Raw genomic sequence first — 17,935 nt, 5'->3', positions numbered from 1 at the left:
TCGTTACGAGAAAATGAGAACGACATGAGAAACAAAGTTATAACCTATTCATTTAAATATCCTAGATTTATCATATTCTTATTTTTTCCATTTCCTTGTTTTTCTTTATTTCTCCTTTTTCCCCTTTCGTCGTGTTCCTTACAGGAAAAAAAGTACATGCTAGTTTCTTTAGATATAATTTTATCAATGACAGCACGACTTCAAACCACCTCGTTCACAAACACAGGCCAACACACACACATTGAAATGTCCAACTTGAGGTCTTTTACATTAGAAAGTAACACTACCATTAACACTAAATAGCTACTAAATACGACTTAACGATCGATCGAGAGGCAAACTAATAATCCCTAAGCCACGTACTAGTTATTTGAAACGATCCTTTAGCTATAGCGGTGCAAAATGATTATGGAAGTAAGAAACTCTGGTTCATTAGCTAGCTTCAAAATAAAAATAAACCCTGTTTCTTTTAAACTTCGGGTTCCCTCACGGCAATTATGTGAAACAGTAGCTGTTTTTTTATCGTAAGATATTTGACTGTGTTTAAGGTCGCTCCATATAGTTTTCGTACGCGCGCGCGCCAGGTTGTGCACGAGCATGCGCAGTACCGTAACTTGAAGAATTTTCATTTTGATGACGTCACGAAAAGTCGGTGGCATGCGTTAATTAAAATAAAAAATAAAAACTCGAAAACTACGTGGTCAAACATCTTTAAATTTCTACAGTTTTTTCTTCGTAGAATAATCAGGCAACTGACGCAATATAAAAAGAAATTGGACTACAGAAAACTTTTTATCTTAAAACAATCTATATTTCTTTAATATCTTGGTTTCTGTAGTCACGATTTTAATAAAACGCTGTCATATAATAGGTAACAAAACAAACTTTCGCATTACACAATCTAAAAAAGATTGACAACGGGAAACTCGAGATTTTAATTTTTTAATGGCAGAAAGGGCCTGTTTTGTGGCTGACGTAGCGCTGCTATGGTAACTATTCACGCGACCGATTTTCACGAAAAATATATAAGAACACCTTAAATAGAGTTTTTGATTTGATTTAATTGGAAAAGATCAGCTTCGAATCAGTGAGAAAAGACGTAAACTGATCCCAAAAGCTTTCTATGTAAACTGGCAATCAAAAATCGTAATAAGCTCCTGAGATCAGGCATGGGGCTTTTTCACGTGGCAGCCATGTTGGTTTGAACAATAGCCGCGACGATTCCACCACGCGTGGCCTCGCATTCAAGTACTTGAAAATAAAATTATGCGGGGTGAAACAAAGGTTTTGATTGTCATGAGAAGAAGCATGGCTACCGCGTGATCAAGGACCATAGTAGGCAGATTAAGATTCCCGTCTTTCCTTCCCGCAAACGGCAAACGTGACCACGTTTTCATCGTTTCCCTGTATTTCACTTTACCTTTTGCAAACCTTCTCGACAAAGACAAGTATTCTTTTGTTTATCTACTACTTAAAGATATTATGCGATTCCTTTTCACTAATTTTAAAGAATTTGTTAATGGTCAACTGACGTTTCACGTTTGCCGTAAACGAGAATCTTAAAGTCTCTAGTATCTAAAAATAAATTGTGAAATTCAGGGTCATTGGTGATACAACCGAAAGAACAATTGGGAAAACGTAATATCGTACGGATTTAGGGATTGCTGCTTTTGATGCGATCAGCGCTCAAAATCACAGAGACATTACCGATTTTTTCCATTTCATTTTGCAATATCTTATTTCATTAGTTCTACGAAGTGCGCTTTCTTTTAAGTTAGTCTTTTTATCTCCTCTTTTTCCTTGACGAATCTAATTCTACAAAAACGTCTTAAATATTTTAGTAGGTTTTTAGTAAATATACTAATGATGCGAGTCGGTTATTCCTTTCATTCAATGGGATCCTCGTACGTCTCTCATGTAAATTCGATCTAACTTTAGGTTCTAATAAACCTACTTGAGCCAGATTAGAATAACACTAACATCGAAGCTAAGACCCTCGAGAGCTCGAACACAAGAGTTTAATTGTGTTTTACCAATGCGGGCCTCGTGAAAATAAGCCTTATAACACAATGCAAGATGTGTGTCAATTCATTCATCGAATGGTATACACTCAGTTGAGCATTGTATATTTTAGTTGCTAAGGCGTTAACCAAACATTGGTGTTTCGAGGTAGCAAAGCTGACGGATGAAGATATTATAAGCCACAATTTAATCCCTCTTACTGACTTGCCTTTATACAGATTTACTGAAGATGTTTTGGTTGGGTTAGTTTTCCGCACTTCATAACCATAATTATCTCTGACACCTTCTGACACATAGGCCAAAGAAGGAAATAAACGGCTTCCAGAACAAAGCCTTGCAATGTACAGAAAAGCTTACTTCACAATCGACTAAATTAAGCGTATAAGTTCATTTAGGGTAAATCAATTAACACATCTAAACGTGCATTGTCCAAGGGACTATAGGATTTACTGGAGTCGTGGTTTGCAATTCGTTGGTTTTGTCTCAATTCACACCTTCAAGAGCAATCAAAAATTCTATTCGTAATTATTCGATTTGTAAGAGTTAAGAACACAAACCTACAAAAGTGTGGAGCAATATTCCAATGTTTACCTTTAGTTTTCTTTTTCCCCTTTGGCAGCTGGTTCAAGTACTAGGGCAATAGAAGAGATGCTGATGCCTTAGAATCCAACGCTGAATCATTGGTAGTCCGTGATCTGGAACAACAGAAATAAGGTAAAAAAAATTTTAAAAAAGGATTCCAGTCAAGATCGCTCACTTTCAATAAATTGCATAATGAATTCAAACTTCTTTTGGATAAAAATAAGTTGAAATAAAGGTCAATCGCATCAATACCACATCCTAAAAAAAAGGAAGCGCAATAACCAGATTGTTTGGCTCTGATTATCATGTAAAATACTTTTAATCAACATTATATTAGAAGTTTCACTACAATCAGAGCCTCAGTTGATTCTGCCCAAGATGAATGACGAGTTAAAAATATAACGCATTATATATTTTGATTTTTGAGAACAAAAACGAGCAAAAACGAGTAGCACATGAAAACAGTTAAAAGTATATCGCAGATATTTTAATTTCTCAAAATAGCAAAAACGACTAGTTACATGATAGCATATGAAAACGGTTAAGAGTATAGTCGCAGATATTTTGATTTCTCAAAACAGCAAAAACGACTAGTTACATGATAGCATATGAAAACGGTTAAAAGTATAGCTCATGAGATATTTTAATTTCTCAAAACAGCAAAAGCGTTACCAATTGACACCTGCAAAAACATTTATAGAGGTAGAATCGAAAACACTCGTTAGTTTTGTTGGAATTAAGACTTTCTTTACATAAGTACGTAAAGCCAGTATTCGTCTTCTGGACAAATATTTCTTACAGCTCAATGAAAGTACTTTTTGTTTCGAAAGGCCTGGAAAAACAACCTTCGGTGAAATCGATAAATTCAAACGAAATAAAACGTCGAGGCAAGGAAAGAATAGCACGCAATCGACAGTTGCTGGGTTCTAAGAGACTAATGAGATAGGCCGAAGAGTTGTTGTAATTTTCACTTTAAATTGAGAACTCAAACCGATAAAAAATTAAAACACTCTTATAAGATATATAAACTAAAAGTACGAGTATATGTGGCGATCAATTTCTGTAAGCTAGGATTCAGTTTGCCGCCAAGAGTTGCCTGCGGAGCCGAAATGTTCTGTACAGTACAAGCCTTAAATGGCAAACAACCAAATTTCCATGCGTGTGTATTTGTAATATCCGCGGAAATATTTGATTTTATCTCAACTAATACCCAGGGTTTAAAAAAATAAGACCCCCCCCTTTTTTTTTCAATAAAAAAAATGACAATTTTAGGATAGTATTAGCGATAATGATGTAACACTGACATCGTTAGAGTTAAGGATTTTTGAAGATGATCGCACGAATATAAAGAAGCTGTTCATTCTCTTTTGAGCAGGTGCTAGAGGGCGACATTCTCTTTTCTGTTGCTAAGGAACTGTTTCTTCACATTAGACGAGTTTACACTAACGAAATGTGCCTTGGGGAGCATCAAATACAGCCACAATTAACAATCCCATCGTTCTCACCAAGAACCTCATCAATATATTATTTTATTTGAGTTCATTTTGAAGACTTTTCACAGTATGCCATCCATAACATTTCGTAAGTCGTTAAAATATGTATGTGTACAACTCAATAAAACTCTTAGCAGGCTCAAAGTCAGATATGTTTTACGATTTCTCCACCTTTGCTATTCATCCATTCAGCAATTAGCAAAATTTTTCTATTCCGATCCCCCGGACGCTTCGGAAAATATGTCCAAATACCTCTACCCCAAATGATCCCATACCCCAAATAATTCTCATATTAGTCACTCGTGTGTCCTCTTTCTTGTTGATTCAGGTATTTAATAGCAGTTGCTTTCTCTTTGATTCATACTCATTTTGAGATCTGCTACTATCTCGAGTTTTTTTATCGCGGGGACTTAAGTAAATATCAGTTCTTTAATATTTACGATGCAATATCGATCAAGAGCCGAAGGAACTGGTATACTTTTGATTACACCTTAAATCCAAGAGGATTACTGATACGATTTACGACGGATGATGATATTTTGAATAGTTAATGTAAATTATTTTACAGTAATGATAAAAGGGTAAATTATACACCGTGAAAAGATGAAAATACTTACTGACGTTTCGGACGTCGGAGTAAATTATTTTACATTGTTTAGGAAATATGACAGCATAAGAAAAGGAAGTTTTTATTATAGATGATTTGAGGTTCGAATTTTTGAATTTTTGTTTTTTGACGCGTTTGAACATGATCAATAGACCCCTTGCAGCACGTCTGAATGCAGTTCAATTTGGAGGGACATAACAATAGGTTTCCAATTCTCTTGAGATTGAAATTCTTTTGTTTTATCATCCTGAGGCAATATAAAGTCACTTATTATTGCAGGATTAGTGTAAAGTACAACCTTGATTGGAATCCGGGAAGTTAAATCAATCACTATTAAATCGCTAATTTGTTTGCATTTTGGGAGGATATTCCATAAGATATTCACTATTTAGTTAAACTATACTAAGGCTTGCCTTTGGCTTTGTAAAAGGTTTCAATATCATCAATATTTTGCTATATGGGAGGTAAAATGCTTTGCAGAATTTAATTTTTTGCAATAATTCCCCAAGGAAATATAATTGATTACACGATGATGTTGGTGACAAATGCTATTTTACATCATCTGTATCCATAGTGATTTACAGTGTGCAATGATTCAGTGCTCATTAACCAATTAAAACACTTAACTGTATAGTTCATTAAATATAAGTATTTTTTCAACGTCCAGATATATAACCTTTCGATTGTCTGTTTTTACTGAGCGCGAGCGTAAACTACTGAAATATGTTATCCCGTTTCTCATTGTCATACTAAACACTTATTTTTACTTGGAACTGAAGATATCCAACAATTTGATTAGGCGGCTCTCTCGAGGCTACGCTTAAATTGTAGTCTTTGAGTCTCGGGCCCGGTAGCTAAGGTTTTGAAGGAAAAGGATAATGCAGAATAAACTGTTGTCCAGATAACGGCGATTAGACAAACAACTGACCAATGGAAAGGCAAACAGTGTGCCTTGATAATTCAATTAAGTAGGCTTCAAGGGTATATACTATATATATATTGCTTATGTTCTGGCGTTTCTTCTTTTCAAAGATTGAACAAGATGAGCTCAAACAACACGACCGCAAATATTACCGATTCTGACGACCCGTATTCTGCCACTTTAGCTGCTGCAGATGGCTTCTTCTATGCACGACTCGTCTGCTATGTCATTATATTTATCGTCGGAGTCATTGGAAATGTCCTCGTTTGCTTGGTCGTGTGCCGCCAACGTAAAATGAAAAATATCACCAACTATTTTATAGTGAACTTAGCTGTCGCAGATCTTTCAGTCTTGTTGATTTGCATCCCGTTCGATTTTGGTGAAATTATCACCAAGTACTGGCCTTATGGTGCAGTGATGTGTAAACTCATCTACCCACTTCAAACAATGGCTACCACAGCATCAGTGGGAACTCTTGTCGCCATAAGCTTAAACAGGTAAATCTGGTTTGCATTTCTATATAATACTCAATGTAATGATACAATATTTCCTATACAAATTTATAGTTTGTTTAGCTGCGCGTCTTCTGGTACAGTCTCTTTTGTAGTGCTTACTGTAATCGTTTATTTTTCCAACAAGTTATGTAACTCTGTTGATCGCAATCCACCCAATATCAAGTCAGTCATTTATTAAAATTTCGATGGCGACTCGCGAAAAAAGAAATATTAAGGGCGTAGAAAATTTCTTTTGAAATGTTATTTCAAATGTCTTACTAGTTATTTGAATTGTTCCAATTTCGATTTTTCATTTGGATCATCTTCATTCGCGCGTTCAACCTTTCGAGGCATATTTATCTTTAAACATTAGCTTTAAAAAAATTAAAAATATATAATGCAATGGAGTTTTTTAGCTTGCGGTTTAATTCAAATCACCCTTGGAAACGCCAGAAGTGATTACAATACTGGTCTGTTAAAGACAATAGAACTTTTCATATTATGACGCTCCTAGTGTTGCAAATATATGTCCTTTTCCCATCATCAAAGTATTTCATTCACTCTCATTGCAGTTGGCGTTTATCAAAGGTTATTTAATCTGGTGCATATTTCAATGCTATAGAAATAAAACTAGACTTCACTTGAATCCTAAGCGTAGGAGGATGATTAAAGTGCAACCCTCATACCCCCTGCTTTGAATTTCTCTTAATGTTGAAAACCTACGTAAAAATGACAAGATTTACTCTTCCTACTGTTCAAACACGACGAAACAAATAACTTATGCCAAAAGATGCCTTTGAATCTGTTTTTATTTAATATTTTATCAATTTATATATGAAAACTGGAAATTCTATAGATAAGAAATAACCAAGTAGCTAGCATAACGTCGAATGAGTCAGAATGAACTTTGCATTCACACATAACTCGTTATCTAAGAGACCTATTATAATAAAGTACCACACAATGGTAGTATCACATAGTAAAATCACGAGCCACGAGAAACAAAAATAAAAAATATCAATGAAAATTTACCGCTATAAAATATTAGAAATAAATAAAAACAAAATTAAGACCTTTATTCTTTCCAAATATCGTTAATGATTTTACTCTGTCTCCATACAGATGATGAGAACACAGAATATTATTTAATAATTAATAATAATGATAATATTTTACAACCACCACTCCCCATATGGGGCTCTTCCATGAGGTTCCCTCCACACGCACTACCACTACATTTAATATTCTATGCACACAACGCTCAGCTCACATGTTGATTTTTACGGAGGGAGGAAACCGGAAAACCCGGAGACAACCCTCATAGCATAGGAGAGAACAACACATCAAACAAACTCAATTCACATGTGGCGACCGCAGGGCTCGAACCAGCGACCCGACCCGTTGGACTCGCAGCGGTGAAAGACGACGCGTTAGCCGCGAACGTCACCCATGCTATTATGTTATTAATATTGATAATTCAGCTTCCACCCATTTTGTTTTGTGCTCGGTGTTGTAGTTGTCCATGAAAATACTGAACTCATTACTTTTTCTTGTAATTTACTCCGCATGGCCCAGACATTTAGCTCGATTAGTTTCCAAAGCTATTTCTAAATGTCTATGCTCTCATCAACTAATATACCAAATAAGATAATTTTTGTACTTAATTTACTTTCTTTGGGCTCAATAAAGTTGTTGTTGTTGTTGTTGTTGCTTTAATAGCACTGATCCTAATATCAACTAATACATCCATTTGAAAACCACAATGCCATCACTAAATCTCATTTTTATGTTTTAATTTTTAACTTGTTTTAATGAGGGAGTAGATGACGCGCCAGAAAGCTCTAATAATGATCACACGGCCAGACTTTCAAATCAAAGATGATACAAAAACGTCAGAAATCTCTTTTCAGCCGAGCCGATAAATTAATTTATCTGGATGATACTGGACACCAAGGGCCGAAACAAAGGAATAGATATCAATTGAGAGAATTCGACTGACAAGGCGGCAAGTCTATAGACTCGGGTGTACGAATTTCAGTTCCTTTCCCGCGTAATGTGTCGACGTAAAAAGAATAAGTTGCAAAAGATGCAGATATAACATTTAATTGCTTGTCGACCAGATACCAAACGTCCACTTCCTTGTCGGTAGTTCATATGTAATTTCCTTTTACTAATAAACGAGGTTTGTCATTCTAAATTAAGCCAGCTTGCGCCATGATCGTTCATTGACAAACAACGAGCTCTCTCTTGTTATGTCGTCACGTAAACAACAACAACAAAAAAATGCGACCTCAAAATGCGAATCTAGTTAGTGATCAGTGCTGACTTATCGCTTTAGTTATAGACTACTATTAGTAAATTTCCATCTTGCCAATCAAAATTATTTGCATTATACCCCACGAATCGTAAAACTCTTACTTGCAGTCCTTAAGGGGTTACGCTACGCACACACGCGCACAGTTAGATCCACAAATCAAAACAGATTTGTGGAGCCTTCCCCCGCTTTTCCTGTCAAATACTTTAGGAGATAACTATGGTTAATCTACGCTTAACAAGGAACGGACAGATATGAGATAGTTGATTAAAAGTAATTTTTCGGCGTTAAGAAAAGAAAGCCTATCGCAAGCAATAGCCTAAGGATGAATGACTTTTGTAAGTTTACCGAAACCGAATATAACATATAATATATGTCGAATTCATTAAGCTTTTTCTTTGAAAATGTTAAAACTTCAAATTTTTTTGAACAACCTCTGGGCTGATTAAAGTCAGAGCACGGCTAACTCACAATTGAACCCTGAAACAAGCTCGGGGTTGATAGAGTTAGAGCACGGCTAACTTACAGATCGAATTGGAACTGAGGGTGTTATGTTTTTGGTAGGGAGGAAAACCCTTGAATCAAGAGAGAAACCAAACGAACTCTACTTACACGTGATGCCGAGTTCAGGAATCAAACCCAAGACCCCAGAGGTGCATGAGAGGCGAGTGTACTACCTCTCAGGTATGCGACTCTCTTAGGATTCCCTTAAATCTCTCAGTACATGTAAATCATGAATTAAGTTTCTTTGTATGGTTGTTTGTTCGTATGGTTGCTTGTTTGTATGGTTGTTTGTTCGTATGGTTGCTTGTTTGTATGGTTGTTTGTTCGTATGGTTGTTTGTTTGTATGGTTATTTGTTCGTATTGTTGTTTGTTCGTATGGTTGTTTGTTTGTATGGTTGTTTGTTCGTATGGTTGTTTGTTCGTATGGTTGTTTGTTCGTATAGTTGTTTGTTTGTATGGTTGTTTGTTTATATGGTTGTTTGTTCGTATGGTTGCTTGTTTGTATGGTTGTTTGTTCGTATGGTTGTTTGTTTGTATCGTTGTTTGTTCGTATTGTTGTTTGTTCGTATTGTTGTTTGTTCGTATGGTTGTTTGTTCGTATGGTTGTTTGTTCGTATGGTTGTTTGTTCGTATGGTTGTTTGTTCGTATGGTTGTTTGTTTGTATGGTTGTTTGTTTGTATGGTTGTTTGTTCGTATGGTTGCTTGTTTGTATGGTTGCTTGTTTGTATGGTTGTTTGTTCGTATGGTTGCTTGTTTGTATGGTTGTTTGTTCGTATGGTTGTTTGTTTGTATGGTTGTTTGTTCGTATGGTTGTTTGTTCGTATTGTTGTTTGTTTGTATGGTTGTTTGTTTATATGGTTGTTTGTTTGTATGGTTATTTGTTTGTATGGTTGTTTGTTCGTATGGTTGTTTGTTTGTATGGTTGTTTGTTCGTATGGTTGTTTGTTCGTATGGTTGTTTGTTCGTATGGTTGTTTGTTTGTATGGTTGTTTGTTTGTATGGTTGTTTGTTCGTATTGTTGTTTGTTCGTATGGTTGCTTGTTTGTATGGTTGTTTGTTCGTATGGTTGTTTGTTCGTATGGTAGTTTGTTCGTATGGTAGTTTGTTTGAATGGTTGTTTGTTCGTATGGTTGTTTGTTTGAATGGTTGTTTGTTTGTATGGTTGTTTGTTCGTATGGTTGTTTGTTCGTATGGTTGTTTGTTCGTATGGTTGTTTGTTCGTATGGTTGTTTGTTCGTATGGTTGTTTGTTCGTATGGTTGTTTGTTCGTATGGTTGTTTGTTCGTATGGTTGTTTGTTTGAATGGTTGTTTGTTCGTATGGTTGTTTGTTTGAATGGTTGTTTCTTTCTTCCTTTCTCTTCTACTCTTTCTTGGAGGGTGGGCCCAGACGAGACAGCGATGAGGCGTATTAGCAAGAGAAGTCACAAACTTAGTCATTATTGACAAAGTACGATGGCGTCTTAGTTATTAAATACAATAATATTGACAAAGCAAGATGGCTTCTTGAAATGATTTTTAGAAATATTACATATTCGGTAAAAAAAGAAAAAGGAACTCAACGGGGAAAAAAAAAAAAAAAAAAAAAAGGAAAAGAAAAAGCGATGAAAGGACATATTACGTAATAGACCTTTTTGCTTTAACACCATTTTTAAAGTTCGTGCAAGCTAAAACATTATGGAGTACAAAGAATTATGGAATGTGAATTTCTCTTGTTTTCTATAAAAGCAAACATGATTATAAAAAGTCGAAACACGCCGAAACAGTACTTTTACCCCCAAAAAATCGGCTAACTGACCGAGAAAATCAAGACTCCTGCAAGAAAATCAAGACTCGTGCAAGGAAATCGAAAATTGAAGCCCCAGCCGATCAAACAATTACCGATAATGACCAGAATATATATAAGTAATCTCATGCAGGGCCGAGTAAACTGAACGAAGGGTTATTTTCACGTCCGTTTTTTAAAAAGGTTTTCCGCGATAATTTGTGTCGCTAGCCTGTGTTCTGGATTATTTGGATTACTTTCAATTTGTTGACACTAATTATTTCCGTAGGCGATTGCGGGGTTGAATTTAGCGACATGAATGATCTTGTTTCCTCTATCAGTTCAGTTTGAACTTGACGTGGGGTAAATTTGTTTACATTTTTCTGTTAATTGATACATTGGGCTGCTTGGGAAGAGGAGAAGGAGTATGGAAACAACGGAGCCCAGTTATTAGCGACTGCATGATAACTAAGAACAAATGTAAAATCATTCATGGCTCAGTCTCCGGTAACGGTGCCTGAATTCCCGCAAGTCAAACTGAACGCAAGAAAACGATAAGGATTTCACTAAGCTGTTAAGGGACTGTGTTGTGTTGAGTAATGATGTCCCCCACAAGCACTTGCTTCACAGCAGCGGTTTGGCACCATTTTTTTGCAACCTGCCACCGCACAGCCCCCCTCTTTCTCTCTCCCCTTTCTCTCCCACAGATTTGCCACAAAAGGCATCGATAAAATTTAATTTCCATAAACCAACATGCTAAATTTTAGTTCGATTTGTGGTTCATTGGTGCCTTGACTTTGATTTACCTAAAGGTTGTTCCATGTTATCGAGAGTATTTGTGGTTTAGTCAAGCCCTGACTTTGTATATTATTTTTATATTACAACTAAACTATAGTGTTTTTCGGGCAGATTCATTGCTATAATATACCCTCTTCGACCTCAACCAACAACAAGAGACGCCAAGAAGGTTATCATTATAGTATGGGTGCTATCCCTAGTCCTGGTATCTCCCTACATAGCTGTGCTTAGGCAGCGGGAGAAGGAATGCTCCGAGACTTTCCAGGAACGCGGTATGAATGCTGGAGCTTACACTTTGGCGATCTTCATTTTACAATATGTTTTACCCATCACTCTCATTGGATTGTCGTACATAAGGTAGGTTATTAGTCCCTTTCCGCACAGTTCCCTGCGACACCTTGAAAGGCTGGTAGCCGTGCCTTTGTGTCGAAGAGAGACGAACGGTGAGCCTGCAAGGATAGAGACATTTTGAAACACCTAGGAGAATTATTCACATGACTCTATCATTGCAAGCTCACCGTTCGTCTTGCTTTTATGCAAGGGCACGGCTACCTTTCGAGATGGCGCAGGAAACTGCGAAAGGGACTAAATTGGTTTTTTTACTTTTCTTTATAATACTTTAATCTAAAGTTCTATAGAACGGAGGAGGAGGGCAAACATGTCCTCAAAAACAGTGTTAACAGTGTTTTAAAAAATGTCTCTATCATTGCAAGCTCACCGTCCGTCTCGTTTCGAGGCAAAGGCACGGCTATCTTTCAAGATTGTGCAGGGGAACTGTGAACTAAGTATGAAAACAGGGGTTGGAACCACACATTTTCTAAGCTACCCTAAGGGACAGAAATCCTTTTATTTCGGTGCTTAAGGAACGTAAGGTACGAGACCAGCCATAAGGAAACCTACGACCGAGAAGCACTGGAGCAAGAGAAATTATCTGAAACCCCGGGCAGACAATGGAAACTTAATAATGAACTCTCTAAAAGTGTTTCCGGCTTTTAAGTTTCAGTCAATTAAATACTTCATAGTAGCTTCATTATAATTGAATCCGGCAACTGCCTGTCAAGTAGTTATTTCCAGTCTTTATGTGCGTCAAGCGAAACAAGGAACCACAAAAGATTCAATTATATAGACCTCTTCGGCTTGGGGTAATGTTTTCCCATTTCAGACCACGTGTCATTCCCTTGAGAATAAGATTCTTTGTTTGAGCTGTATTCATATTCATGTGTCTTTTCATGTGCAACCGAGCGCAAACCTTAAACAAAGAAATGATACTCTAGGGAAAACAGAAATGGGAAAACATTACGTCAGAGCCGAAGAGGTCTATTGAACAAAATGAGTTTATAAGATGAGCACGTTGAAGGGAAAGTTGTTTGACGTGTAGTTGAAATAGAAAATAAAATGTGCATATGCAAAATTGGCTGCTTCCTAGACCCTGCATTTCTATGTCTTTATAATGAACAATTTTGAACTAGATATCTTTGATTTTGCAGGCCGAGTTTGCAAAAAGCAAGGAGAGTACCGTTTCTGTTAAATGTTAAATCTCTGAAAAAATATCACTCCCCTAAAGGGATTGCCTTATCTAGCTAAGAGTCAGTAGCTCTACTAACTCAGTCTGGCTGTGATGTCATACATCGAAAGAGATATTTCTGTATTTGTTGGCCTGGGTGTAAAAAAACTACAAATTAATATCATACCTCTTAGGAGAATCTTACGTATCACGTCTATTTGTCTGTAACTATTAGGATTGGCCGGGACCTGAGGAGAGACAAAGGTTCATATTCAAATGATGTGCTTCAAAGAGAACAAGAAAGAGAGGCCCACAAAGTGGTGAAAATCCTAACCGTGGTTGTCATAGTGTTCGCCATGCTGATGTTACCGAACCACATTGTCTTTATCTGGATAGATTTTGGCAACGGCAGTAAGTACCAACGCAACAAGTAGCATGACACGTAGCACGATTTTGTTGACACATGACGTGCCACGTGTAATCATTCCCTAGAGTATCATTTATTTTCTTTGTTTAACGGTTGCGCATGAGAATATACACAATTTTTGAACGACAGTAAGGCAGTTAGATGTGTGTATAGTCTACCGCAAATTTTAAGGGCGCTGCGAGGTAAATTGCAAAATCACGTACTATACGCCAATATATGAACGAATTAAAGTATACTGAGTTAAAGTCATCGGACAAAAGTTTCAGTGGAGACCGAACAGGTTCATAAGCTTTTTTAAAAACTTCTAAGTCAGAAAGTCAGGAACATTTTACAAAAAATAAATAAATAAAATAACAATAAAAAAATTATAAGCCATTCCAAGGTTGAGGTAAAAAACTGGGTCTAGTGGGCACTGCAGGCATTGTGGGGCTGTTTTAGGGGAAGAAATATACGCCATCTTGAAAATTCCCTTAAAACAGCCCCACAATGCACTGCAATGCCCACTAGACCCAGTTTCTTCCTCAACTTCGGAAAGGCTAATATGAACGAATTACTGACAGTTACTTCTATGTCTTTTTTTAGGTCAAAATATCTACATAACGCAAATCATTTCGCTTGGGCAAATATTGGTGTATTTCAACAGCGCAACAAATCCTCTAATCTACAACGCGGTTAACGAGCAATTCAGAGAAGGTTTTCGGCAATATTTCCAATCTTGGAGAGACTTAATACTAACCTCTAAAGGAAAGAAAAGCCTGCAACATCGCGGCCAACATAACACAAGAACCACTACTAAATGTACAATGTGCATCGGCAGCGAGGAGGAAAAGCTTCATAGTAGAAGATGTTCTGAACGTTCTGAAAATGATAATAATAATTCTTCGTCACAGTCACGAAACGTGAATTCAGTTACCGTGACAGACAATGCGACTTCAAGTTTGCTAACACAAGTGTGAAATAACTGGTAATTGGTCAATCGTGTAACTACACAGAACAGTATTCTTCGATTGCACGTTACGTCATCGCGGCCATGTTGGTACCATTTAACAAAAGATTTCTCATTAGCATCCATTGTTAACGGTACCACAATGGCCGCCATGTTTTTGTCTTTTAACTCTCTTGGGAATGCTTGCAACCCATCAATAACATCAGCCATTTTTGAGTGCTATTTTTGTAATATTTTTTGAAGCGTGTTACTAGTACTCGGTCTCAGATCTACAAGCGACGTTTTTTTGAAATAGGTCTATACTCATTTCAGAAAAGTCAGTCACCTAAAAAGCTTGAAACTTGAAAAGATACAAAGCTGATACCTGACCGGCCGAACGATTATAAGTTTTACATTATAAGTTTTACATTTTTTCAAGTTAACCACTTGATAACTACTCATGATGGATATTTTTACCTTCCGTGGGCATTATCAAGCAGCAGTTTGAATTAAAAGTTGTTTTTTTTGCATGAAGTTTTTTGCTGATCATCGGCAATTTCAGCTTTGTAGGCTTTTGGTCACCGAAGTTATTAACCTAGGTATATAATTATCACCTCACTAAATGAATCCAGCTCATAGTCCCTTGGGTATTAAAAGCTCTGTTGGATGGCAAACAAGCTTCAAAAGAAGCATTTTTAAAGAAGCTTTGCTTCCAAAACTATAAACGAGAGAGATGTTCCTTGGAGTCAGGGTCGTTTGCTATCCAGTCACTGTCGTGGGGCAAGATATTGCAAAAGGGCTATGTTGTGATTGAAAAGGAGGAATGTAACGGGAAGGTTGAGGGGGTTCACACCCCCTGTGGATGTAGCACAAAATCTATAGACATACAATGCCAAATTTCGCAGACATTCGATGCTGAAGGCTCTTGTTTTAGGAAACTTTCTGCAGGATGGGCCTAATGAATAATTAACTTTGGTCTATATTGCGTGCAAATCTGGTTAATACGACGTAGACCTTCGAATCAGCACAAGATTCTTCGTTCTAGACTCCCAGCTTGGTTGCACAATTATACACTTATTTAAAAAAGGATAAAGAGGCGAACGGCGATAGGTAATAAGCGATAGATAATAAGTGATAGGAGATGGTTCTGAAGTGGTAAAATGGGACCTGGAGTTCGCCTAGTTGGGGGCTGAGAAAATGGGATTTTATGCACTGGGACTATGGTATTCACAAACAAACAATCAAAACATGAAAATGGGATTGAACTTTAAACAAAACATAGGCTTGGACTATGGGATTTGGTCAAAATAGAGGCTGGAAAATGGGATTAGGACCCCCTTCAGACCCTCATCGGGAAATAGTTCATTCCGAGATCAAAGAATAGTTGAAATGATTGGTGTTTCTTATAGTCATATATTCTTGTCAAAAACATAGAGGGTTGTTGAGATATTTAGTGTTGTTTGTAGTCGACGAAACCATTGAAAACACCGCTTGACTATTCATGTTTAGATGCACGCCTACAGTTCCTTTTGGTCGTGCAATTCATCCTTAAACATTTTTACACGTGCATGGTCTAGTCAAAACAAGGAATCAGGGTTCGTGCTACTTCTCCAACAATGCATAGGAACCATACTTTATTTTCAGGCTCCATGTCATCGACGTAAAATGATGGAAAATAGCATATAACAACCTTATTCACGTAGGTAATAAATGGATTTTCAACAAAAAGTATGTTACAGTAGATAATCATGATAAATAAGTAACCGTTGCATTTTCAAGGAGTATTTCAGGAGTATCCAGCAACTTTGTTATTTTCAAGGGCTTTTCAAGTGCACTTAAAAATGGGTTTTTGAATTCCAGGGCTTTTCAAGGATTTCAAGGAGTAGCACGAACCCTGAGGAATGGAATATTCGGCCGCTGATTCGCAGACTGTCTTAACCAGAGTTAAAGTCGGGCTGCTAGCAGGCTATTACTGGCTGACAAAAATATCATATTTTATGAATGTTTTACTCTAGAAATGTTAAAGTTTTCCTAAATAAAATTTAAAAAATTCTTTTCATCTTTTGACGTTTTCATGCTTGTATGATGGCAACTTGTGTGCGATTCAGGAAAGCGGTCGCCATTTTAATTCTTTTTAGGCAAAAATGTTTACCCCAACTGGTTTGAAAAGCCCATCAGAATGCTCTTCACATCCTTTTTCTTTTACAAATGGTTTAACTTCTTTAGGAGTCGCAAAAAGGGTGTTAATAAGGCCAAGAAAGGAACTACGAAAAAGGGAGGACCTAAATCAACCTGTGAAAAGACTTTCCCATCATGTTTTACCAAGTTCATTAAAGCACTAGGTTTTGTAAATACTAGATGTCTCGATATGGCTTACTGCACTCACTGGTTTGTTCGTCAAGACACAGCGAAATTTAGATAACGAGAGGAAACTAAAACAGAAGATTGGTTCAAACATGGCCAGCAAAAAAAAGTCATTTATTCGTCGCAAAAGACTTTGAAGAAAATTTTTTTGTCGCAGTTCAAGTTTATTTGAAATTGGTATACTAGACTCTAAGTTCTAGATTTCGGGCTCTTTTTGTTTCCAAGAGCAACGCTTCAAGGTTCCGCGAGATTGGTTGTCTATGGTTATTCAGTGGAATCCCGATATGCAAATTCCAGTAGAGTACGTAAACCAAACCAGTGTCTCGTATCAAAAGCAATTTTTGATTTGAAGAAGAAAGTTACATTTTGAAAGGTTTTTATTTGCGAGTTTTTCACCGTGTGAGTTTTGAGTTTTGAGACGAACGTGTTGACCGATGCACAATCCTTTGAGCGCTAAAGGAGATCTTCTTTTTTCGCCTGCCAATATCGTAATAAAGCGGAGTATCAGTGTTTGATTTTGAGTGATACTTTTCGCTTGATTTAATTTGAATGCAAAAAAGAAGTATGGCATTTGATGATTTTTTAGAGCTGTTTTGAGGACATGCTTGCCCTCCATTTTCCGTTCTATAGAACTTTAGATTAAAGTATTATAAACAAAAGTAAAATAAATAAATAGTCCCTTTCACAGTTCTAAGGGAGTTCTATGCGCCATATTGAAAGATAGTGGTGCCTTTGCATCAAAGCGAGACGAAAGGTGAACTTGCAAAGATGAGACATGTAAATAATTGTTCAAGGTATTTAAAAAAAGGTCTCTATCATTGCAAGCTCACCGTTCGTCTCGCTTGAATGTAAAGGCACGGCTGCCTTTCAAGATGGCGCAGGGAACTGTGAAAGGGCATATTATATGTACAATTAATTAGTGTTACGAATGCACAACAAGCCATAATACAAGCAGCTTGCAACCTGAACTTTGATCTCCGCCCTTGTCGTTCACGAGTTCGGAAAATCACACACAGTAATCCCAAAGTCAGTATCAACTACACTCGCCCTTCAACTGTTATCAATATGAGTATCGGCTTTTTGGGAGCGGGAAAAATGGCCCAAGCCATGGCAAGAGGATTACTCGCATCAGGTTAGTTGAATGAGTTAAGTTCTTATTAATATTAGGAATCATTTTGTCCATAAAGTTTTAGTGTTATTTTTGATGCATCGTG

The 17,935-nt window shown here is 36.9% G+C and overlaps 2 protein-coding genes across 4 annotated transcripts in view; one reads left to right on the top strand and one right to left on the bottom strand.

Annotated features, from left to right (window-relative positions):
* The window catches only part of LOC116297367 (galanin receptor type 1), a 43,102-nt gene extending 26,686 nt beyond the window's left edge, over window positions 1-16,416 (top strand). Inside the window, exons 1-5 of one of the 2 annotated variants that reach the window (XM_031705582.1) lie at window positions 2,640-2,736; window positions 5,737-6,123; window positions 11,613-11,858; window positions 13,241-13,416; window positions 14,015-16,416. In XM_031705582.1, the coding sequence (XP_031561442.1) occupies window positions 5,747-6,123; window positions 11,613-11,858; window positions 13,241-13,416; window positions 14,015-14,388 (1,173 nt within the window). In that variant the 5' untranslated portion in view covers window positions 2,640-2,736; window positions 5,737-5,746 and the 3' untranslated portion in view covers window positions 14,389-16,416. Of the gene's footprint in view, window positions 1-2,639; window positions 2,737-5,736; window positions 6,124-11,612; window positions 11,859-13,240; window positions 13,417-14,014 lie in introns of those variants that run through there. The other variant, XM_031705583.2, reaches the window with a different exon arrangement.
* LOC116297368 (uncharacterized) overlaps window positions 1-17,935 on the bottom strand; it is a 38,098-nt gene that overhangs the window by 11,141 nt on the left and 9,022 nt on the right. For both annotated transcript variants that reach the window (XR_016121198.1, XR_016121199.1), the window contains exons 3-5: window positions 14,169-14,290; window positions 13,193-13,253; window positions 2,614-2,717 (exon numbers count right to left, since the gene is read on the bottom strand). The gene's annotated coding sequence lies outside the window, so the exon portion shown is untranslated. The remainder of the gene's footprint in view (window positions 1-2,613; window positions 2,718-13,192; window positions 13,254-14,168; window positions 14,291-17,935) is intronic.

The sequence above is a fragment of the Actinia tenebrosa genome, unplaced genomic scaffold (genome assembly GCF_029948245.1).
Source record: "Actinia tenebrosa isolate PJP-AT-01 unplaced genomic scaffold, QUT_ActTen_1.0 PGA_scaffold4__44_contigs__length_22323623, whole genome shotgun sequence".
Classification (NCBI taxonomy): Eukaryota; Metazoa; Cnidaria; class Anthozoa; order Actiniaria; family Actiniidae; genus Actinia; species Actinia tenebrosa.
The sequence above is the reverse complement of the archived record's forward strand: the minus strand, read 5'-3'. Positions and strand labels throughout refer to the sequence as shown.